This window comes from Salmo salar, unplaced genomic scaffold (assembly GCF_905237065.1).
Source record: "Salmo salar unplaced genomic scaffold, Ssal_v3.1, whole genome shotgun sequence".
NCBI lineage: Eukaryota > Metazoa > Chordata > Actinopteri > Salmoniformes > Salmonidae > Salmo > Salmo salar.
The window spans coordinates 71212-98209 of record NW_025547998.1 but is presented as its reverse complement, the minus strand read 5'-3'; the positions used below and the strand labels follow the sequence as shown (position 1 = coordinate 98209).

General features: G+C 44.6%; 1 protein-coding gene across 1 annotated transcript in view; it reads right to left on the bottom strand.

Annotated features, from left to right (window-relative positions):
- Window positions 1–13: 13 nt before the first annotated feature.
- LOC123732573 (protein yippee-like 1) overlaps window positions 14–26998 on the bottom strand; it is a 43974-nt gene continuing 16989 nt past the window's right edge. Inside the window, exons 2-5 of the mRNA XM_045711837.1 lie at window positions 19041–19354; window positions 979–1022; window positions 761–869; window positions 14–194 (exon numbers count right to left, since the gene is read on the bottom strand). Coding sequence (XP_045567793.1) covers window positions 105–194; window positions 761–869; window positions 979–1022; window positions 19041–19157 — 360 coding nt within the window. The 5' untranslated portion in view covers window positions 19158–19354 and the 3' untranslated portion in view covers window positions 14–104. The remainder of the gene's footprint in view (window positions 195–760; window positions 870–978; window positions 1023–19040; window positions 19355–26998) is intronic.

Here is a 26998-nt window from a genome sequence, read left to right as displayed (position 1 = left end):
TTCAACAGGTGATTGATTGTTGCTCAGTGAAGTCCGATAGAGCTTTGATAGGTCAGAGGTCATTAAAGGGGCGGTAGCAGGACGTGATGTCACGGGAAGTGAAGTCACTCCCAGCCGTTGTCCTTGATCATGTGAGTCAGCTCAATGATGAACTTCCCCTCTTTATACTTCTGGCTGCTCTCAAACGCATGTTCCTGGAGGAGAGAAGACAACAACAGCATGACGTTTAGCAGACACTCCATACAGTCAGACAACAACCTCTACAACTCTTAACACAGCCATGTACAGATTACCGCCAAAATAAAGGAAACGCGAGAGTAAACGAGGGATACGAAGTATAACGAAAGCTGGTGCTTCCACACAGGTGTGGTTCGTGAGTTAATTAAGCAATTAAAACATCCCATCATGCTTTGGGAGGGTCCTGTATAAAAACGCCCAGCTGCCCATTATGTTGTCTACCGTGGATCGGAGAAGAGATCTCAGTGACGGATCTCAAAGGAGCACAGGGGAGGTTTAAAGGGTGTCTCAGTCGCCAGATTGTGGAGCGACGCCTGACATTCAACATTTCGTTGTAAGGCAACACAGAGACTCAACCACTAGAGATGTGGGATAGTTGTTCATTTCTCTTCGACTTCTATGCTCGAACAAGTCTGAATAATCATTTTAACTGGACGAAGTGGGTTGATTGTTGTGTGCGACACTGTTACTAGTGCTGTACGTTGGGTTTGGTTTGAGCGGTATGTACAGTTAGGTGGCTTACGTATTTCCAGCCCAGAGTGGTTTTACAGTTTTCACAGTAGATGTCAGCGACGGCATGTAAACCTGTCAGGAGAACCCTCTCCTCGGCCGGCCCACAGCCCACGTTAACACTGAGGGAGAGGGTTAAAGTTACTTTTAAAATTACTTTTAAACAGACAATTGTACTTCTGGCTTTGCAACTTTTCAGCTGAGCCCAATGAGTTATTACAGCTTACTTACACAGAGTTGAAGAGGTAGGCTCTTCCCTGGCTGCCTTGGAATGACTGGAACAGAAAGAGAAAAGAATCCCTGAGGATAGACTGAGGCCCGAAAACACACCATACGTCTGTAAACACACCACACACCTGTAAACATACCATACACCTGTAAACACACTGTAAACACACCATACGTCTGTAAACACACCATACATCTGTAAACACACCATACGTCTGTAAACACACCATACGTCTGTAAACACACCATACGTCTGTAAACACACCATACATCTGTAAACACACCATACACCTGTAAACACACTGTAAACACACCATACACCTGTAAACACACCATACACCTGTAAACACACTGTAAACACACCATACACCTGTAAACACACCATACACCTGTAAACACACCATACATCTGTAAACACACTGTAAACACACCATACACCTGTAAACACACCATACATCTGTAAACACACTGTAAACACACCATACACCTGTAAACACACCATACACCTGTAAACACACTGTAAACACACCATACGTCTGTAAACACACCATACACCTGTAAACACACCATACACCTGTAAACACACCATACATCTGTAAACATAGTGTAAACACACCATACACCTGTAAACACACCATACACCTGTAAACACACTGTAAACACACCATACACCTGTAAACACACCATACACCTGTAAACACACCATACATCTGTAAACACACTGTAAACACACCATACACCTGTAAACACACTGTAAACACACCATACACCTGTAAACAAATCAAATCAAATCAAATCAAATCAAATTTATTTTTATATAGCCCTTCGTACATCAGCTGATATTCTCAAAGTGCTGTACAGAAACCCAGCCTAAAACCCCAAACAGCAAGCAAAGCATGTGAAAGAAGCACGGTGGCTAGGAAAAACTCCCTAGGAAAAACTCCCTAGAAAGGCCAAAAACCTAGGAAGAAACCTAGAGAGGAACCAGGCTATGAGGGGTGGCCAGTCCTCTTCTGGCTGTGCAGGGTGGATATTAAAACAGAACATGGTCAAAATGTTAAAATGTTAAAATGTTCATAAATGACCAGCATGGTCAAATAATAATAATCATAGTAGTTGTCGAGGGTGCAACAAGCACGTCCGGTGAACAGGTCAGGGTTCCATAGCCGCAGGCAGAACAGTTGAAACTGGAGCAGCAGCACGGCCAGGTGGACTGGGGACAGCAAGGAGTCATCATACCAGGTAGTCCTGAGGCATGGTCCTAGGGCTCAGGTCCTCCGAGAGAAAGACAGAAAGAGAGAAAGAGAGAATTAGAGAGAGCATATTTAAATACACACAGGACACCGGATAAGACAAGAGAAATACTCCAGATGTAACAGACTGACCCTAGCCCCCCGACACATAAACTACTGCAGCATAAATACTGGAGGCTGAGACAGGAGGGATCAGAAGACACTGTGGCCCCATCCGATGATACCCCGGACAGGGCCAAACAGGCAGGATATAACCCCACCCACTTTGCCAAAGCACAGCCCCCACACCACTAGAGGGATGTCTCCAACCACCAACTTACCGTCCTAAGACAAGGCCGAGTATAGCCCACAACGATCTCCGCCATGGCACAACCCAAGGGGGGGGCGCCAACCCAGACAGGAAGACCACGTCAGTGACTCAACCCACTCAAGTGACGCACCCCTCCCATGGACGGCATGGAAGAACACCAGTAGGCCAGTGACTCAGCCTCTGTAAAAGGGTTAGAGGCAGAGAATCCCAGTGGAAAGAGGGGAACCGGCAAGGCAGAGACAGCAAGGGCGGTTCGTTGCTCCAGCCTTTCCGTTCACCTTCACACTCCTGGGCCAGACTATACTTAATCATAGGACCTACTGAAGAGATAAGTCTTCAGTAAAGACTTAAAGGTTGAGACTGAGTCTGCGTCTCTCACATTGGTAGGCAGACCATTCCATAAAAATGGAGCTCTATAGGAGAAAGCCCTACCTCCAGCCGTTTGCTTAGAAATTCTAGGGACAATTAGGAGGCCTGCGTCTTGTGACCGTAGCGTACGTGTAGGTATGTACGGCAGGACCAAATCGGAAAGATAGGTAGGAGCAAGCCCATGTAATGCTTTGTAGGTTAGCAGTAAAACCTTGAAATCAGCCCTTGCCTTAACAGGAAGCCAGTGTAGGGAGGCTAACACTGGAGTAATATGATCAAATTTTTTGGTTCTAGTCAGGATTCTAGCAGCCGTATTTAGCACTAACTGAAGTTTATTTAGTGCTTTATCCGGGTAGCCGGAAAGTAGAGCATTGCAGTAGTCCAGCCTAGAAGTAACAAAAGCATGGATTAATTTTTCTGCGTCATTTTTGGACAGAAAATTTCTGATTTTTGCAATGTTACGTAGATGGAAAAAAGCTGTCCTTGAAACAGTCTTGATATGTTCTTCAAAAGAGAGATCAGGGTCCAGAGTAACGCCTGAGGTCCTTCACAGTTTTATTTGAGACGACTGTACAACCATCCAGATTAATTGTCAGATTCAACAGAAGATCTCTTTGTTTCTTGGGACCTAGAACAAGCATCTCTGTTTTGTCCGAGTTTAAAAGTAGAAAGTTTGCAGCCATCCACTTCTTTATGTCTGAAACACAGGCTTCTAGCGAGGGCAATTTTGGGGCTTCACCATGTTTCATTGAAATGTACAGCTGTGTGTCGTCTGCATAGCAGTGAAATTTAACATTATGTTTTCGAATGACATCCCCAAGAGGTAAAATATATAGTGAAAACAATAGTGGTCCTAAAACGGAACCTTGAGGAACACGAAATTTACAATTGATTTGTCAGAGGACAAACCATTCACAGAGACAAACTGATATCTTTCCGACAGATAAGATCTAAACCAGGCCAGAACTTGTCCATGTAGACCAATTTGGGTTTCCAATCTCTCCAAAAGAATGTGGTGATCGATGGTATCAAAAGCGGCACTAAGATCTAGGAGCACGAGGACAGATGCAGAGCCTCGGTCTGACGTCATTAAAAGGTCATTTACCACCTTCACAAGTGCAGTCTCAGTGCTATGATGGGGTCTAAAACCAGACTGAAGCGTTTCGTATACATTGTTTGTCTTCAGGAAGGCAGTCAGTTGCTGTGCAACAGCTTTTTCTAAAATTTTGGAGAGGAATGGAAGATTCGATATAGGCCGATAGTTTTTTATAATTTCTGGATCAAGATTCGGCTTTTTCAAGAGAGGCTTTATTACTGCCACTTTTAGTGAGCTTGGTACACATCCGGTGGATAGAGAGCCGTTTATTATGTTCAACATAGGAGGGCCAAGCACAGGAAGCAGCTCTTTCAGTAGTTTAGTTGGAATAGGGTCCAGTATGCAGCTTGAGGGTTTGGAGGCCATGATTATTTTCATCATTGCGTCAAGAGATATAGTACTAAAACACTTTAGTATCTCCCTTGATCCTAGGTCCTGGCAGAGTTGTGCAGACTCAGGACAATGGAGCTTTGGAGGAATACCCAGATTTAAAGAGGAGTCTGTAATTTGCTTTCTAATGATCATGATCTTTTCCTCAAAGAAGTTCATAAATTTATTACTGCTGAAGTGAAAGCCATCCTCCATTTGCGAAGGCTGCTTTTTAGTTAGCTTTGCGACAGTATCAAAAAGAAATTTCGGATTGTTCTTATTTTCCTCAATTAAGTTGGAAAAATAGGATGATCGAGCAGCAGTAAGGGCTCTTCGATACTGCACGGTACTGTCTTTCCAAGCTAGTCGGAAGACTTCCAGTTTGGTGTGGCGCCATTTCCGTTCCAATTTTCTGGAAGCTTGCTTCAGAGCTCGTGTATTTTCTGTATACCAGGGAGCTAGTTTCTTATGACAGATGTTTTTAGTTTTTAGGGGTGCAACTGCATCTAGGGTATTGCGCAAGGTTAAATTGAGTTCCTCGGTTAGGTGGTTAACTGATTTTTGTCCTCTGACGTCCTTGGGTAGGCAGAGGCAGTCTGGAAGGGCATCAAGGAATCTTTGGGTTGTCTGAGAATTTATAGCACGACTTTTAATGCTCCTTGGTTGGGGTCTGAGCAGATTATTTGTTGCAATTGCAAACGTAATAAAATGGTGGTCCGATAGTCCAGGATTATGAGGAAAAACATTTAGATCCACAACATTTATTCCATGGGACAAAACTAGGTCCAGAGTATGACTGTGGCAGTGAGTAGGTCCAGAGACATGTTGGACAAAACCCACTGAGTCGATGATGGCTCCGAAAGCCTTTTGGAGTGGGTCTGTGGACTTTTCCATGTGAATGTTAAAGTCACCAAAAATTAGAATATTATCTGCTATGACTACAAGATCCGATAGGAATTCAGGGAACTCAGTGAGGAACACTGCATATGGCCCAGGAGGCCTATAAACAGTAGCTATAAAAAGTGAGTGAGTAGGCTGCATAGATTTCATGACTAGAAGCTCAAAAGACGAAAACGTCATTGTTGTTTTTTTTTGTAAATTGAAATTTGCTATCGTAAATGTTAGCAACACCTCCGCCTTTGCCGGATGCACGGGGGTATGGTCACTAATGTAACCTGGGGGTGAGGCCTCATTTAACACAGTAAATTCATCAGGCTTAAGCCATGTTTCAGTCAGGCCAATCACATCAAGATTATTATCAGTGATTAGTTCATTGACTATAACTGCCTTGGAAGTGAGGGATCTAACATTAAGTAACCCAATTTTGAGATGTGAGGTATCACAATCTCTTTCAATAATGGCAGGAATGGAGGAGGTCTTTATACTAGTGAGATTGCTAAAGCGAACACCGCCATTTTTAATTTTGCCCAACCTAGATCGAGGCACAGACACGGTCTCAATGGGGGAAGCTGAGCTGACTACACTGACTGTGCTAGTGGCAGACTCCACTAAGCTGGCAGGCTGGCTAACAGCCTGCTGCCTGGCCTGCACCCTATTTCATTGTGGAGCTAGAGGAGTTAGAGCCCTGTCTATGTTCGTAGATAAGATGAGAGCACCCCTCCAGCTAGGATGGAGTCCGTCACTCCTCAACAGGCCAGGCTTGGTCCTGTTTGTGGGTGAGTCCCAGAAAGAGGGCCAATTATCTACAAATTCTATCTTTTGGGAGGGGCAGAAAACAGTTTTCAACCAGCGATTGAGTTGTGAGACTCTGCTGTAGAGCTCATCACTCCCCCTAACTGGGAGGGGGGCCAGAGACAATTAATCGATGCCGACACATCTTTCTAGCTGATTTACACGCTGAAGCTATGTTGCGCTTGGTGACCTCTGACTGTTTCATCCTAACATCGTTGGTGCCGACGTGGATAACAATATCTCTATACTCTCTACACTCGCCAGTTTTAGCTTTAGCCAGCACCGTCTTTAGATTAGCCTTAACGTCGGTAGCCCTGCCCCTGGTGAACAGTGTATGATCGCTGGATGATTAGTTTTAAGTCTAATACTGCGGGTAATGGAGTCGCCAATGACTAGGGTTTTCAATTTGTCAGAGCTAATGGTGGGAGCCGTCGGCGTCTCAGACCCCACAACGGGAGGAGTAGAGACCAGAGAAGTCTCGGCCTCCGACTCCGACTCGCTTAATGGGGAGAACCGGTTGAAAGTTTCTGTCGGCTGAATAAGCGACACCGGTTGAGCATTCCTACAGCGTTTCCCTCCAGAAGCCATGAGAAAGATGTCCGGCTGCGGGGACCGTGCGAGGGGGTTTATACTAACGTTACTATCTGTACTTACTGGTGGCACAGACGCTGTTTCATCCTTTCCTACACTGAAATTACCCTTGCCTAACGATCGCGTCTGAAGCTGGGCTTGCAGCACAGCTATCCTTGCCGTAAGGCGATCGTTCTCCTGTATATTATAAATACAACGACTGCAATTAGAAGGCATCATGTTAATGTTACTTAGCTTCGGCTGTTTGAAGTCCTGACGAACCATGTCCAGATAAAACCTCCGGGGATGAATGAAAAAAGTTGAGTGAGGAAAAAAGTTGAGTGAGGGAAAAAGTAAAAATATACGGTAATGAAAAAGTAAAAAACCGTCAGGTATCAAAGTAAGATCGGCAACAAAAACGCACAGCAGCGTAAACAAGTCTGCAAGTTGTGACCGGAAACAGGAAGTGTTTGGGTAGAAGCCCAAAACACACCATACACCTGTAAACACACTGTAAACACACCATACACCTGTAAACACACCATACACCTGTAAACACACTGTAAACACACCATACATCTGTAAACACACCATACGTCTGTAAACACACTGTAAACACACCATACACCTGTAAACACACTGTAAACACACCATAGACCTGTAAACACACTGTAAACACACCATACACCTGTAAACACACCATACATCTGTAAACACACCATACATCTGTAAACACACTGTAAACACACCACACATCTGTAAACACACCATACATCTGTAAACACACTGTAAACACACCATACACCTGTAAACACACTGTAAACACACCATACATCTGTAAACGCACCATACACCTGTAAACACACTGTAAACACACCATACATCTGTAAACGCACCATACATCTGTGAACACACTGTAAACACACCATACACCTGTAAACACACTGTAAACACACCACACACCTGTAAACACACTGTAAACACACCATACATCTGTAAACACACCATACATCTGTAAACACACTGTAAACACACCACACACCTGTAAACACACTGTAAACACACCATACATCTGTAAACAAACCATACATCTGTAAACACACCATACGTCTGTAAACACACCATACGTCTGTAAACACACCATACACCTGTAAACACACCATACACCTGTAAACACACCATACGTCTGTAAACACACCATACATCTGTAAACACACCATACATCTGTAAACACACCATACATCTGTAAACACATCTGTAAACACACCATACATCTGTAAACACACCATACATAGTTCAAGATGCAGAGAGGAAAAACTGTAATAAAAGAAACCAACTCCAGCACACTGCTATTGTTCTGGTGTTTGTGGATCTCAAACTGACGTCATCCTAGAGTGCTGCTGAATACTGAATGTTCTCTTACAAAAAAAGATGGCAGTTTTAAAAGTGCAATCGACTATATTATTTTGGACGCAGTATTTGCAGCATCCTGAGCTCCGTTTACTGCACTCCGTGGCAGCCCACTAACAAGGGCAGCACCCCCCCCTCTCCTTCTTCGTGGCCGACGTGAGTAAAACATTTAAACGTGTTAATCCTCGCAAGGCTGCTGGCCCAGACGGCATCCCCGGCCGCGTCCTCAGAGCATACGCAGACCAACTGACTGGAGTGTTTACGGACATATTGAATCTCTCCCTATCCCAGTCTGCTGTCCCACATGCTTCAAGATGGCCACCATTGTTCTTGTACCCAAGAAAGCGAAGGTAACTGAACTAAATGACTATCACCCCATAGCACTCACTTCTGTCATCATGAAGTGCTTGAGAGACAAGTCAAGGATCATATCACATCCACTTTACCGGCCACCCTAGACCCACTTCACTTTACCACCCCAACAGGTCCACAGATGATACAATCGTCATCACACTGCCCTATCCCATCTGGACAAGAGGAATACCTATGTAACAGTGCTGTTCATACAGCTCAGCATTCAACAACCTCCGAGCTCATCATCAAGCTGGAGACCCTGGTTTTCTCAACCCGAGCCACTGCCTGTTCACCCTGCTATCATCCAGAAGGCGAGGTCAGTACAGGTGCATCAAAGCTGGGACAGAGAGACTGAAAAACAGCTTCTATCTCCAGGACATCAGAATGTTAAACAGCTTCTATCTCCAGACCATCAGAATGTTAAACAGCTTCTATCTCCAGACCATCAGACTGTTAAACAGCTTCTATCTCCAGGCCATCAGACTGATAAACAGCTTCTATCTCCAGACCATCAGACTGAAAAACAGCTTCTATCTCCAGGCCATCAGACTGTTAAACAGCTTCTATCTCCAGACCATCAGACTGATAAACAGCTTCTATCTCCAGGCCATCAGACTGATAAACAGCTTCTATCTCCAGGCCATCAGACTGAAAAACAGCTTCTATCTCCAGACCATCAGACTGAAAAACAGCTTCTATCTCCAGGCCATCAGACTGTTAAACAGCTTCTATCTCCAGACCATCAGACTGATAAACAGCTTCTATCTCCAGACCATCAGACTGTTAAACAGCTTCTATCTCCAGACCATCAGACTGTTAAACAGCTTCTATCTCCAGACCATCAGACTGATAAACAGCTTCTATCTCCAGGCCATCAGACTGATAAACAGCTTCTATCTCCAGGCCATCAGACTGATAAACAGCTTCTATCTCCAGACCATCAGACTGTTAAACAGCCATCACTAACACAGAGAGGCTGCTGCCTACATTGAGACCCAATCACTGGCCACTTTAATAAATCGATCACTAGTCGCTTTAAACAATGCCACTTTAATAATGTTGACATATCTTACATTACTCATATCACATGTATATACTGTACTCTATACCATCTATTGCACCTTGCTATGACACTCATCCATATATTTATATGTACATGTTCTCATTCACCCCTTTAGATGTGTGTGTATTAGGAAGTTGTTGGGGGAATGTTCGATTACTTGTTAGATATTACTGCACTGTCGGAACTAGAAGTGCAAGCATTTCGCTACACTCGCATTAACACCTGCTAACCATGTGTATGTGACTGTCACGTCCTGACCCTTGTTAGATGTCATTTTCTATAGTAGAGTAGGTCAGGGCGTGACAGGGGGTGTTTTGGGTGGTTTTCTATTTCTATGTTTAAGTTCTAGTTTTTCTATTTCTATGTTATTGTTTTTTGGGTTGCCTCTAATTGGAGATCATATTTAAGTAGGGGTTTTTCTTCCTGGGTTTTGTGGGTGATTATTTGTGAGTAGTGTTTGTTCTCCTCTGCGTCACGGTTTGTTGTTTTTTGTCTATTCAGTTATTTTTATGTATTGCATGAGTTTCACAGAGTAAATAAAATGTGGAACTATCAACACACTGCGCCTTGGTCCCCTTTATATGACGCCCGTGACAGTGACCAATAACATTACATTTGATTTGATTTGGTGCCAGGTTTCCTCCAGATGTGACGCTTGGCATTCAGGCCAAAGACTTCAATCTTGATTTGATCAGACCAGAGAATCTTGTTTCTCATGGTCTGAGAGTCCTTTTGGTGACTTTTGGCAAACTCCAAGTGGGCTGTCATGTGCCTTTTACTGAGGAGGGGCTTCCGTCTGGCCACTATCCTGAAAGCCTGATTGGTGGAGTGTTGCAGAGATGGTTGTCCTTCTGGAAGGTTCTCCCATCTCCACAGAGGAACTCTGGAGCTCTGTCAGAGTGACCATTAGGTTATTGGTCACCTCCCTGACCAAGGCCCTTCTCCCCCAATTGCTCAGTTTGGTTGGGCGGCCAGCTCTAGGAAGAGTCTTGGTGGTTCCAAACTTCTTCCATTTAAGAATGATGGAGGCCACTGTGTTCTTGGGGACCTTCAACGCTGCAAAAATGTTTTGGTACCCTTCCCCAGATCTGTGCCTCAACACAATCCTGTCTCGGAGCTCTACGGACAATTCCTTCGACCACATGGCTTGGTTTTTACTTTGACATGCACTGGCAAATGTGGGACCTTATATAGACAGGTGTGCGCCTTTCCAAATCATGTCCATTCAATTTAATTTACCACAGGCGGACTCCAATCAAGTTGTAGAAACATCTCAAGGATGATCAATGGAAACAGGATGCAACTGAGCTCAATTTCGAACCTCATAGCAAAGAGTCTGAATACTGAGGTAAATAAGGTATTTCTGTTTTGTATTTTTATTAAATTTGCACGAAAAAAAAATGTATTCTAAAAACATGTTTTCGCTTTGTCATTATGGGGGATTGTGTGGATTGGCCAGCGGCACGTTACTGCAGACATGGTAATCTGAGCCATCTGATTGGCCAGCGGCACGTTACTGTAGACATGGTAATCTGAGGCATCTGATTGGCCAGCGGTACGTTACTGCAGACACGGTAATCTGAGGCATCTGATTGGCCAGCGGTACATTACTGCAGACACGGTAATCTGAGCCATCTGATTGGCCAGCGGTACGTTACTGCAGACACGGTAATCTGAGCCATCTGATTGGCCAGCGGTACGTTACTGCAGACATGGTAATCTGAGCCATCTGATTGGCCAGCGGCACGTTACTGCAGACACGGTAATCTGAGCCATCTGATTGGCCAGCGGTACGTTACTGCAGACAAGGTAATCTGAGCCATCTGATTGGCCAGCGGACACGTTACTGCAGACACGGTAATCTGAGCCATCTGATTGGCCAGCGGCACGTTACTGCAGACACGGTAATCTGAGCCATCTGATTGGCCAGCGGCACGTTACTGCAGACATGGTAATCTGAGCCATCTGATTGGCCAGCGGCACGTTACTGCAGACACGGTAATCTGAGCCATCTGATTGGCCAGCGGCACGTTACTGCAGACACGGTAATCTGAGCCATCTGATTGGCCAGCGGTACGTTACTGCAGACACGGTAATCTGAGGCATCTGATTGGCCAGCTGATGCGTTACTGCAGACATGGTAATCTGAGCCATCTGATTGGCCAGCGGCACGTTACTGTAGACATGGTAATCTGAGGCATCTGATTGGCCAGCGGTACGTTACTGCAGACACGGTAATCTGAGGCATCTGATTGGCCAGCGGTACATTACTGCAGACACGGTAATCTGAGCCATCTGATTGGCCAGCGGTACGTTACTGCAGACACGGTAATCTGAGCCATCTGATTGGCCAGCGGTACGTTACTGCAGACATGGTAATCTGAGCCATCTGATTGGCCAGCGGCACGTTACTGCAGACACGGTAATCTGAGCCATCTGATTGGCCAGCGGTACGTTACTGCAGACAAGGTAATCTGAGCCATCTGATTGGCCAGCGGCACGTTACTGCAGACACGGTAATCTGAGCCATCTGATTGGCCAGCGGCACGTTACTGCAGACACGGTAATCTGAGCCATCTGATTGGCCAGCGGCACGTTACTGCAGACATGGTAATCTGAGCCATCTGATTGGCCAGCGGCACGTTACTGCAGACACGGTAATCTGAGCCATCTGATTGGCCAGCGGCACGTTACTGCAGACACGGTAATCTGAGCCATCTGATTGGCCAGCGGATGCGTTACTGCAGACACGGTAATCTGAGGCATCTGATTGGCCAGCGGTACGTTACTGCAGACATGGTAATCTGAGCCATCTGATTGGCCTTAGTGCACTTGATTTGATCTATGGGCCCAACGGGAAGGCAGAGTTTGTGCCTTCAGACACATTACATGGTTCAAAATGGCAACAGTTTGCCTGCCTGGCGTGCAGGGCAGGTGAATCAGGTGCACCTACCATCAACAGCCCTAGACGAATAAGCAAAACATAGGAATGCAAGACTTTATCATTGGCTTTTAAACAGAGATGTTTGGAGATCGATTAGGAATGCCTTGGAGATGGACCAGTCGATCGCGATCGACCAGGTGGTGAGCACTTCTCTAGACAGTTAAATCTCGTGCTTCTCTCTGTGGGTTGATATTTCTGCTTGGCAGTAACGGGTCGCTGCGGCGCAGTTTAGCGGAAACGCTGCATCTGAAATGTCTGAGCAACAACAGATAAAGTTGTTAAATTTCCTGTGGTCCATAAATCCTCCTCTTGAAGTCATTCATTCCTCTGAGTTTTGGCAAGAGTTCATCCATGAACTCAGTAATAGGTGGCCAGGGCCCTGTGAAGAGGGGGAACTAGGAGTGTCTGGAGAGAAGTGGGCATGGTGGGAAGAGGAGGGGAAAAGGACAAGGAGATTACAATATAAACCTGCTGACTACGACACGATTACAATATAAACCTGCTGACTACGACACACGACTACAATATAAACCTGCTGACTACGACACACGACTACAATATAAACCTGCTGACTACGACACGATTACAATATAAACCTGCTGACTACGACACGACTACAATATAAACCTGCTGACTACGACACGACTACAATATAAACCTGCTGACTACGACACGACTACAATATAAACCTGCTGACTACGACACACGATTACAATATAAACCTGCTGACTACGACACGACTACAATATAAACCTGCTGACTACGACACGATTACAATATAAACCTGCTGACTACGACACACGACTACAATATAAACCTGCTGACTACGACACACGACTACAATATAAACCTGCTGACTACGACACGATTACAATATAAACCTGCTGACTACGACACGATTACAATATAAACCTGCTGACTACGACACGACTACAATATAAACCTGCTGACTACGACACACGACTACAATATAAACCTGCTGACTACGACACGATTACAATATAAACCTGCTGACTACGACCCGACTACAATATAAACCTGCTGACTACGACACACGATTACAATATAAACCTGCTGACTACGACACACGACTACAATATAAACCTGCTGACTACGACACGACTACAATATAAACCTGCTGACTACGACACGACTACAATATAAACCTGCTGACTACGACACGATTACAATATAAACCTGCTGACTACGACCACGACTACAATATAAACCTGCTGACTACGACACGATTACAATATAAACCTGCTGACTACGACACACGACTACAATATAAACCTGCTGACTACGACCACGACTACAATATAAACCTGCTGACTACGACACGACTACAATATAAACCTGCTGACTACGACACGATTACAATATAAACCTGCTGACTACGACACACGACTACAATATAAACCTGCTGACTACGACACACGACTACAATATAAACCTACTGACTACGACACGATTACAATATAAACCTGCTGACTACGACACGACTACAATATAAACCTGGTGACTACGACACGATTACAATATAAACCTGCTGACTACGACACGATTACAATATAAACCTGCTGACTACGACACGACTACAATATAAACCTGCTGACTACGACACGATTACAATATAAACCTGCTGACTACGACACGACTACAATATAAACCTGCTGACTACGACACGACTACAATATAAACCTGCTGACTACGACACGATTACAATATAAACCTGCTGACTACGACACACGATTACAATATAAACCTGCTGACTACGACACACGACTACAATATAAACCTGCTGACTACGACACGATTACAATATAAACCTGCTGACTACGACACGACTACAATATAAACCTGCTGACTACGACACACGATTACAATATAAACCTGCTGACTACGACACGATTACAATATAAACCTGCTGACTACGACACGACTACAATATAAACCTGCTGACTACGACACGATTACAATATAAACCTGCTGACTACGACCGCGACTACAATATAAACCTGCTGACTACGACACGATTACAATATAAACCTGCTGACTACGACCCGATTACAATATAAACCTGCTGACTACGACACGACTACAATATAAACCTGCTGACTACGAACACACGATTACAATATAAACCTGCTGACTACGACACGACTACAATATAAACCTGCTGACTACGACACGACTACAATATAAACCTGCTGACTACGAACCCGACTACAATATAAACCTGCTGACTACGACACACGACTACAATATAAACCTGCTGACTACGACACGATTACAATATAAACCTGCTGACTACGACACCCGACTACAATATAAAACTGCTGACTACGACACACGATTACAATATAAACCTGCTGACTACGACACCGACTACAATATAAACCTGCTGACTACGACACACGATTACAATATAAACCTGCTGACTACGACACGACTACAATATAAACCTGCTGACTACGACACACGATTACAATATAAACCTGCTGACTACGACACGACTACAATATAAACCTGCTGACTACGACACGACTACAATATAAACCTGCTGACTACGACACGACTACAATATAAACCTGCTGACTACGACACGATTACAATATAAACCTGCTGACTACGACACGACTACAATATAAACCTGCTGACTACGACACACGACTACAATATAAACCTGCTGACTACGACACGACTACAATATAAACCTGCTGACTACGACACGACTACAATATAAACCTGCTGACTACGACACACGACTACAATATAAACCTGCTGACTACGACACGATTACAATATAAACCTGCTGACTACGACACACGATTACAATATAAACCTGCTGACTACGACACACGACTACAATATAAACCTGCTGACTACGACACGACTACAATATAAACCTGCTGACTACGACACGACTACAATATAAACCTGCTGACTACGACACGACTACAATATAAACCTGCTGACTACGACACACGACTACAATATAAACCTGCTGACTACGACACACGATTACAATATAAACCTGCTGACTACGACACACGACTACAATATAAACCTGCTGACTACGACACGATTACAATATAAACCTGCTGACTACGACACGATTACAATATAAACCTGCTGACTACGACACGACTACAATATAAACCTGCTGACTACGACACACGATTACAATATAAACCTGCTGACTACGACACGACTACAATATAAACCTGCTGACTACGACACGATTACAATATAAACCTGCTGACTACGACACGACTACAATATAAACCTGCTGACTACGACACGATTACAATATAAACCTGCTGACTACGACACGACTACAATATAAACCTGCTGACTACGACACGATTACAATATAAACCTGCTGACTACGACACGATTACAATATAAACCTGCTGACGACGACACGATTACAATATAAACCTGCTGACTACGACACACGACTACAATATAAACCTGCTGACTACGACACGATTACAATATAAACCTGCTGACTACGACACACCGACTACAATATAAACCTGCTGACTACGACACGATTACAATATAAACCTGCTGACTACGACACCGACTACAATATAAACCTGCTGACTACGACACACGACTACAATATAAACCTGCTGACTACGACACACGATTACAATATAAACCTGCTGACTACGACACGATTACAATATAAACCTGCTGACTACGACACACGATTACAATATAAACCTGCTGACTACGACACGATTACAATATAAACCTGCTGACTACGACACGACTACAATATAAACCTGCTGACTACGACACGATTACAATATAAACCTGCTGACTACGACACGACTACAATATAAACCTGCTGACTACGACACGACTACAATATAAACCTGCTGACTACGACACGACTACAATATAAACCTGCTGACTACGACACGATTACAATATAAACCTGCTGACTACGACTACGACTACAATATAAACCTGCTGACTACGACACACGACTACAATATAAACCTGCTGACTACGACACGACTACAATATAAACCTGCTGACTACGACACACGATTACAATATAAACCTGCTGACTACGACACACGATTACAATATAAACCTGCTGACTACGACACACGATTACAATATAAACCTGCTGACTACGACACACGACTACAATATAAACCTGCTGACTACGACACGACTACAATATAAACCTGCTGACTACGACACCGACTACAATATAAACCTGCTGACTACGACACGACTACAATATAAACCTGCTGACTACGACACACGACTACAATATAAACCTGCTGACTACGACACACGATTACAATATAAACCTGCTGACTACGACACACGACTACAATATAAACCTGCTGACTACGACACGATTACAATATAAACCTGCTGACTACGACACGATTACAATATAAACCTGCTGACTACGACACGACTACAATATAAACCTGCTGACTACGACACACGATTACAATATAAACCTGCTGACTACGACACGACTACAATATAAACCTGCTGACTACGACACGATTACAATATAAACCTGCTGACTACGACACGATTACAATATAAACCTGCTGACTACGACACGACTACAATATAAACCTGCTGACTACGACACGATTACAATATAAACCTGCTGACTACGACACGACTACAATATAAACCTGCTGACTACGACACGATTACAATATAAACCTGCTGACTACGACACGATTACAATATAAACCTGCTGACTACAACACACGACTACAATATAAACCTGCTGACTACGACACGATTACAATATAAACCTGCTGACTACGACACGATTACAATATAAACCTGCTGACTACGACACACGACTACAATATAAACCTGCTGACTACGACACGATTACAATATAAACCTGCTGACTACGACACACGACTACAATATAAACCTGCTGACTACGACACGATTACAATATAAACCTGCTGACTACGACACGACTACAATATAAACCTGCTGACTACGACACACGATTACAATATAAACCTGCTGACTACGACACGACTACAATATAAACCTGCTGACTACGACACGATTACAATATAAACCTGCTGACTACGACACAGCAGCTCTTAAATATCACCTGGGCCAGCCACTCTTAAATATCACCTGGGCCAGCCACTCTTAAATATCACCTGGGCCAGCCACTCTAAATATCACCTGGACCAGCCACTCTTAAATATCACCTGGGCCAGCAGCTCTTAAATATGACCTGGGCCAGCAGCTCTTAAATATCACCTGGGCCAGCAGCTCTTAAATATCACCTGGGCCAGCCACTCTTAAATATCACCTGGGCCAGCCCCTCTTAAATATCAACTGGGCCAGCCACTCTTAAATATCACCTGGACCAGCCACTCTTAAATATCCCCTGGGCCAGCCACTCTTAAATATCACCTGGGCCAGCCACTCTTAAATATCACCTGGGCCAGCCACTCTTAAATATCACCTGGACCAGCCACTCTTAAATATCACCTGGGCCAGCCACTCTTAAATATCACCTGGGCCAGCAGCTCTTAAATATCACCTGGGCCAGCCACTCTTAAATATCACCTGGGCCAGCCACTCTTAAATATCACCTGGACCAGCCACTCTTAAATATCACCTGGGCCAGCCACTCTTAAATATCACCTGGGCCAGCAGCTCTTAAATATCACCTGGGCCAGCCACTCTTAAATATCACCTGGACCAGCCACTCTTAAATATCACCTGGGCCAGCAGCTCTTAAATATCACCTGGGCCAGCAGCTCTTAAATATCACCTGGGCCAGCCGCTCTTAAATATCACCTGGGCCAGCCACTCTTAAATATCACCTGGACCAGCCACTCTTAAATATCACCTGGGCCAGCCACTCTTAAATATCACCTGGACCAGCCACTCTTAAATATCACCTGGACCAGCCACTCTAAATATCACCTGGGCCAGCCACTCTTAAATATCACCTGGGCCAGCCACTCTTAAATATCACCTGGGCCAGCCACTCTTAAATATCACCTGGACCAGCCACTCTTAAATATCACCTGGACCAGCACAGGCACAACACATACTGACTAACGCACCAATCGGTGCCCCCCACGTTCTAAATGTGCTGACGTTGAGATATAAATGGAAAATCCAAAGCCACTAACAGAATGCAGCTGTAGTGTTTGTGTTTAAAGATGAGTTTGTCATGGTTGGCCAGGTGTGCCCGACAGTGTGTGTGTGTGTGTGTGTGTGTGTGTGTGTGTGTGTGTGTGTGTGTGTGTGTGTGGATGTGTTTAACAATTCTTGTGGGAACCAGAAGTCCCCATAAGAGTAGTTAACGAACTAAATTTGACCAACTGGGGACATTTTGTTGGTCCCCACAAGGTTAAATGTTATTTCTAAGGGTTTAGGGTTAAGGTTAGAATTAGGTTAAGGGTTAGGAGCTTGGGTTAGTTTTAGGGTTAGGTTGAAGGTTAGGTTTTTGTGTTAAGGTTAGGGTTAAGATTTGGGTTAAGTTAAGAGTATGGGTTTTGGGGGTTAGAGAAAATAGGATTTTTTTGAATGGGACTGAATTGTGTGTCCCCACAAGGTTAGCTGTACAAGACTGTGTGTTTGTCTGTGCCTACCTTAGAGATGAGTTCGTCGTGATTGGCCAGGTGTGCCCGACAGTGTATACAGCTGTAGGTGCGATGGCACGAGGGCAGGTAGGCCTGGAACGTCTTCGACTTGGTCATCTTCACCATGTCACATGGGCGGCGCTCTGGGCTGCGATTGGCTACTGTGTCGGGGGCTGCGGCGTCCGGGCTAGCGACGGACGAGGAGCAGCTCTGCTGAACTTTCTGACAGAAGCAGCACTGGAAGATGCAAGCAAAAGCCGTCGTTGTTGAGGAGTGGGTGTGTGGCTGTTAGGCTCCACACGGCAACCATGAGAAAACTACGCCTGGGGAGGAGGACGAGAAAAAGGGTTCGTGTGCTGCATCAAAATACATCAAGTTAATTGATCAGAGAAGGAATGATTAGTGATCAGTTGGAACCCTGATCTGATGACTTAGGGGGTGGCCAGACGTAGCCTAGAGGTCAGAGGTTAGATTGGTTGCTAGCCCTGAGGGTCAGCAGTTTGAATAGAGAGGTTGCCGCTACTATATTGTTCTTGTGCTGTTACTATGTGGTTCCAAGAGTTTCCAGAAATGCTGGTTGGTGGACTCTCTTATTTCCTGCTTATTCCCTCGTAATCTTCCAACCAGGATGTCTGGAAAACTAAGGAATTTGGGTTAAGTTACTAGAATTTGGGTTAAGTTACTGGAATTTTGCCACCCTACCCCTCAATCATGAACACTGAGTGTACAAATCATTAGGAACACCTTCCTAATATTTAGTCAGTGCATGGACTCTTCAAGGTGTTGAAAGCGTTCCACAGGGATGCTGGCCCATGTTGACTCCAATGATTCCCCACAGTTGTGTCAAGTTGGCTTGATGTCCTTTGGGTGGTGGACCATTCTTGATTCACATGGGAAACTGTTGAGCGTGAAAAACCCAGCAGCTTTGCAGTTCTTCACACACTCAAACCAGTACGCCTGGCACCTACTCTCATACCCCGTTCAAAGGCATATAAATACTTTGTCTTGCCTGTTCACCATCAATGGCACACATACACAATCCGTGTCTCAATTGTCTCAAGACTTAAAAATCCTTCTTTAACCTCTCTCCTCAATAAGTGATCATAGATTTATACCTGGATTCACCTGGTCAGTCTATGTCATGGAAAAAAAGCTGTTTTGTATAAAAAAAACTAAAATATATCAAGATAAAAAGTTCTACCCGATGACATCATCAGAAGTTAAAACATTATGAGATTCTCTTTGGGAGCAAGAAAATACCATCCTTTGGGCTTGAAACTCGTTGCAGGTTTTTTGAAAAATCACTGTTTTAAACGTTTAATCCTGTGATGTCACAGAGATGTTTTTGGGACCTTCCTTCTCTTTTTAACCACAGATCATAGAAATGTGCTGTTTTCACATGTTGACACTGGTTTGGTGCTGGATATGAGTTATTTTTTCATTTATTTTACCTTTATTTAACTAGGCAAGTCAGTTAAGAACAAATTCTTATTTTACAATGACAGCCTAGGAACAGTGGGTTAACTGCCTTGTTCAGGGGCAGAACGACAGATTTCTACCTTGTCAGCTCGGGGATTCGATCTTGCATTCTTCTCTGCAGATCCTCTCAAGCTCTGTCAGGTTGGATGGGGAGCGTCACTTCACTTCACAGCTATTTTCACGTCTCTCCAGAGATGTTAGATCGGGTTCAAGTCCGGGCTCTGGCTGGGCCACTCTAGGACATTCAGAGACTTGTCCCGAAGCCACTCCTGTGTTGTCTTGGCTGTGTGCTTAGGGTCGTTGTCCTGTTGGAAGGTGAACCTTCGCCCCAGTCTGAGGTCCTGAGCTCTCTGGAGCAGGTTTTCATCAAGGATCTCTCTGTACTTTGCTCTGTTCATCTTTCCCTCAATCCTGACTACTCTCCCAGTCCCTGCCGCTGAAAAACATCCCCACAGCATGATGCTGCCACCACCATGCTTCACCGTAGGGATGGTGAAAGGTTTCCTCCAGACGTGACGCTTGACATTCAGGCCAAAGAGTTCAATCTTGGTTTCATCAGACTAGAGAATCTTGTTTCTCATCGTCTGAGAGTCTTTAGGTGCCTTTTGGCAAACTCCAAGCTGGCTGTCATGTGCCTTTTACTGAGGAGTGGCTTCCGTCTGTCACTCTATCATAAAGGTCTGATTGGTGGAGTGCTGTAGAGATGGTTGTCCTTCTGGAAGGTTCTCCCATCTCCATAGAGGAACTCTGGAGTTCTGTCAGAGTGACCATCAGTTCTTGGTCACCTCCCTGACCAAGGCCCTTCTCCCCTGATTGCTCAGTTTGGCCGGGCGGCCAGCTCTAGGAAGAGTCTTGGTGGTTCCAAACGTCTTCCATTTAAAAATGATGGAGGCCACTGTGTTCTTGGGGACCTTCAATGCTGCAGAAATGTTTTGGTACCCTTCTCCAGATCTGTGCCCCGACACAATCCTGTCTCAGAGCTCTACGTACAATTATTTCTACCTCGTGGCTTTTTGCTCTGACATGCACTGTCAACTGTGGGACCTTGTATAGACAGGTGTGTGCCTTTCCAAATCATGTCCAATCAATTGAATTTACCACAGCTGGACTCCAAGTTGTAGAAACATCTCAAGGATGATCAATGGAAACAAGGATGCACCTGAGCTCAATTTTGAGTCTCACAGCAAAGGGTCTGAATAGTTTTTATGACATTTTTTTGCCTAGATTTCTGAAAACCTCATTATGGGGTTTTGTAAAGTCCATGTTATTACCTCTTTATTCTGCTGTAATGTAAAGTCCATGTTATTACCTCTTTATCAGTGCTGTAATATAAAGTCCATGTTATTACCTCTTTATCCTGCTGTAATGTAAAGTCAAATCAAATCAAATGTATTTATATAGCCCTTCTTACATCAGCTGATATCTCAAAGTGCTGTACAGAAACCCAGCCTAAAACCCCAAACAGCAAGCAATGCAGGTGTAGAAGCACAGTGGCTAGGAAAAACTCCCTAGAAAGGCCAAAACCTAGGAAGAAACCTAGAGAGGAACCAGGCTGAGGGGTGGCCAGTCCTGTTCTGGCTGTGCCAGGTGGAGATTATAACAGAACATGGCCAAGATGTTCAAATGTTCATAGATGACCAGCAGGGTCAAATAATAATAATCACAGTTGTCGAGGGTGCAACAAGTCAGCACCTCAAGAGAAAATGTCAGTTGGCTTTTCATAGCCGATCATTGAGAGTATCTCTACCGCTCCTACTGTCTCTAGAGAGTTGAAAACAGCAGGTCTGGGACAGGTAGCACGTCCGGTGAACAGGTCAGGGTTCCATAGCCACAGCTAGAACAGTTGAAACTGGAGCAGCAGCATGGCCAGGTGGACTGGGGACAGCAAGTAGTCATCATGTCAGGTAGTCCTGAGGCATGGTCCTAGGGCTCAGGTCCTCCGAGAGAAAGAAAGAAAAGAGAGAAAGAGAGAATTAGAGAGAGCATATTTAAATTCACACAGGACACCGGATAAGACAAGAGAAATACTCCAGATGTAACAGACTGACCCTAGCCCCCCGACACATAAACTACTGCAGCATAAATACTGGAGGCTGAGACAGGAGGGGTCTGGAGACACTGTGGCCCCATCCGACGATACCCCCGGACAGGGCCAAACAGGAAGTATATAACCCCACCCACTTTGCCAAAGCACAGCCCCCACACCACTAGAGGGATATCTTCAACCACCAACTTACCATCCTGAGACAAGGCCGAGTATAGCCCACAAAGATCTCCGCCACGGCACAACCCAAGGGGGGGCGCCAACCCAGACAGGAAGACCACGTCCGTAACTCAACCCACTCAAGTGATGCACCCCTCCTAGGGACAGCATGAAAGAGCACCAATAAGCCAGTGACTCAGCCCCTGTAATAGGGTTAGAGGCAGAGAATCCCAGTGGAGAGAGGGGAACCGGCCAGGCAGAGACAGCAAGGGCGGTTCGTTGCTCCAGTGCCTTTCCGTTCACCTTCACACTCCTGGGCCAGACTACACTTAATCATAGGACCCACTGAAGAGATGAGTCTTCAGTAAAGACTTAAAGGTTCAGACCGAGTCTGCATCTCTCACATGGGTAGGCAGACTATTCCATAAAAATTGAGCTCTGTAGGAGAAAGCCCTGCCTCCAGCTGTTTGCTTAGAAATTCTAGGGACAGTAAGGAGGCCTGCGTCTTGTGACCGTAGCGTACGTGTAGGTATGTACGGCAGGACCAAATCGGAAAGATAGGTTAGGGTTAGGGTTAGCCCATGTAATGCTTTGTAGGTTAGCAGTAAAACCTTGAAATCAGCCCTTGCCTTAACAGGAAGCCAATGTAGGGAGGCTAGCACTGGAGTAATATGATCAAATTGTTTGGTTCTAGTCAGGATTCTAGCAGCCGTATTTAGCACTAACTGAAGTTTATTTAGTGCTTCATCCGGGTAGCTGGAAAGTAGAGCATTGCAGTAGTCCAGCCTAGAAGTAACAAAAGCATGGATTAATTTTTCTGCATCATTTGTGGACAGAAAGTTTCTGATTTTTGCAATGTTACGTAGATGGAAAAAAGCTGCCCTTGAAACAGTCTTGATATGTTCTTCAAAAGAGAGATCAGGGTCCAGAGTAACGCCGAGGTCCTTCACAGTTTAATTTGAGACGACTGTACAACCATCAAGATTAATTGTCAGATTCAACAGAAGATCTCTTTGTTTCTTGGGACCTAGAACAAGCATCTCTGTTTTGTCTGAGTTTAGAAGTAGAAAGTTTGCGGCCATCCACTTCCTTATGTCTGAAACACAGGCTTCTAGCGAGGACAATTTGGGGGCTTCACCATGTTTCATTGAAATGTACAGCTGTGTGTCATCCGCATAGCAGTGAAATTTAACATTATGTTTTCGAATGACATCACCAAGAGGTAAAATATATAGTGAAAACAATAGTGGTCCTAAAACGGAACCTTGAGGAACACTCAAATTTACAGTTGATTTGTCAGAGGACAAACCATTCACAGAGACAAACTGATATCTTTCCGACAGATAAGATCTAAACCAGGCCAGAACTTGTCCGTGTAGACCAATTTGGGTTTTCAATCTCTCCAAAAGAATGTGGTGATCGATGGTATCAAAAGCAGCACTAAGATCTAGGAGCACGAGGACAGATGCAGAGCCTCGGTCTGCCTTTAAAAGGTCATTTACCACCTTCACAAGTGCAGTCTCAGTGCTATGATGGGGTCTAAAACCAGACTGAAGCATTTCGTATACATTGTTTGTCTTCAGGAAGGCAGTGAGTTGCTGTGCAACAGCTTTTTCAATTTTTTTGAGAGGAATGGAAGATTCGATATAGGCCGATAGTTTTTTATATTTTCTGGGTCAAGATTCGGCTTTTTCAAGAGAGGCTTTATTACTGCCACTATTAGTGAGCTTGGTGCACATCCGGTGGATAGAGAGTCGTTTATTATGTTCAACATAGGAGGGCCAAGCACAGGAAGCAGCTCTTTCAGTAGTTTAGTTGGAATAGGGTCCAGTATGCAGCTTGAAGGTTTAGAGGCCATGATTATTTGTATCATTGTTTCAAGACATATAGTACTAAAGCACTTTAGTGTCTCCCTTGATCCTAGGTCCTGGCAGTGTTGTGCAGACTCAGGACAACAGAGCTTTGGAGGAATACGCAGATTGAAAGAGGAGTCCGTCATTTGCTTTCTAATGATCATGATCTTTTCCTCAAAGAAGTCCATGTTATTACCTCTTAATCCCGCTGTAATGCAAAGTCCATGTTATTACCTCTTTATCCTGCTGTAATGCAAAGTCCATGTTATTACCTCTTTATCCCGCTGTAATGCAAAGTCCATGTTACTACCTCTTAGTCCCACTGTAATGTAAAGTCCATGTTATTACCTCTTAGTCCCACTGTAATGTAATGTCCATGTTATTACCTATTTATCCTGTGCTGTAATATAAAGTCCATGTTATTACCTCTTTATTCTGCTGTAATGTAATGTCCATGTTATTACCTATTTATCCTGTGCTGTAATATAAAGTCCATGTTATTACCTCTTTATCCCGCTGTAATATAAAGTCCATGTTATTACCTCTTTATCAGTGCTGTAATATAAAGTCCATGTTATTACCTCTTTATCCTGCTGTAATGTAAAGTCAAATCAAATCAAATGTATTTATATAGCCCTTCTTACATCAGCTGATATCTCAAAGTGCTGTACAGAAACCCAGCCTAAAACCCCCAACAGCAAGCAATGCAGGTGTAGAAGCACAGTGGCTAGGAAAAACTCCCTAGAAAGGCCAAAACCTAGGAAGAAACCTAGAGAGGAACCAGGCTGAGGGGTGGCCAGTCCTGTTCTGGCTGTGCCAGGTGGAGATTATAACAGAACATGGCCAAGATGTTCAAATGTTCATAGATGACCAGCAGGGTCAAATAATAATAATCACAGTTGTCGAGGGTGCAACAAGTCAGCACCTCAAGAGAAAATGTCAGTTGGCTTTTCATAGCCGATCATTGAGAGTATCTCTACCGCTCCTACTGTCTCTAGAGAGTTGAAAACAGCAGGTCTGGGACAGGTAGCACGTCCGGTGAACAGGTCAGGGTTCCATAGCCACAGCTAGAACAGTTGAAACTGGAGCAGCAGCATGGCCAGGTGGACTGGGGACAGCAAGTAGTCATCATGTCAGGTAGTCCTGAGGCATGGTCCTAGGGCTCAGGTCCTCCGAGAGAAAGAAAGAAAAGAGAGAAAGAGAGAATTAGAGAGAGCATATTTAAATTCACACAGGACACCGGATAAGACAAGAGAAATACTCCAGATGTAACAGACTGACCCTAGCCCCCGACACATAAACTACTGCAGCATAAATACTGGAGGCTGAGACAGGAGGGGTCTGGAGACACTGTGGCCCCATCCGACGATACCCCGGACAGGGCCAAACAGGAAGTATATAACCCCACCCACTTTGCCAAAGCACAGCCCCCACACCACTAGAGGGATATCTTCAACCACCAACTTACCATCCTGAGACAAGGCCGAGTATAGCCCACAAAGATCTCCGCCACGGCACAACCCAAGGGGGGCGCCAACCCAGACAGGAAGACCACGTCCGTAACTCAACCCACTCAAGTGATGCACCCCTCCTAGGGACAGCATGAAAGAGCACCAATAAGCCAGTGACTCAGCCCCTGTAATAGGGTTAGAGGCAGAGAATCCCAGTGGAGAGAGGGGAACCGGCCAGGCAGAGACAGCAAGGGCGGTTCGTTGCTCCAGTGCCTTTCCGTTCACCTTCACACTCCTGGGCCAGACTACACTTAATCATAGGACCCACTGAAGAGATGAGTCTTCAGTAAAGACTTAAAGGTTCAGACCGAGTCTGCATCTCTCACATGGGTAGGCAGACTATTCCATAAAAATTGAGCTCTGTAGGAGAAAGCCCTGCCTCCAGCTGTTTGCTTAGAAATTCTAGGGACAGTAAGGAGGCCTGCGTCTTGTGACCGTAGCGTACGTGTAGGTATGTACGGCAGGACCAAATCGGAAAGATAGGTTAGGGTTAGGGTTAGCCCATGTAATGCTTTGTAGGTTAGCAGTAAAACCTTGAAATCAGCCCTTGCCTTAACAGGAAGCCAATGTAGGGAGGCTAGCACTGGAGTAATATGATCAAATTGTTTGGTTCTAGTCAGGATTCTAGCAGCCGTATTTAGCACTAACTGAAGTTTATTTAGTGCTTCATCCGGGTAGCTGGAAAGTAGAGCATTGCAGTAGTCCAGCCTAGAAGTAACAAAAGCATGGATTAATTTTTCTGCATCATTTGTGGACAGAAAGTTTCTGATTTTTGCAATGTTACGTAGATGGAAAAAAGCTGCCCTTGAAACAGTCTTGATATGTTCTTCAAAAGAGAGATCAGGGTCCAGAGTAACGCCGAGGTCCTTCACAGTTTAATTTGAGACGACTGTACAACCATCAAGATTAATTGTCAGATTC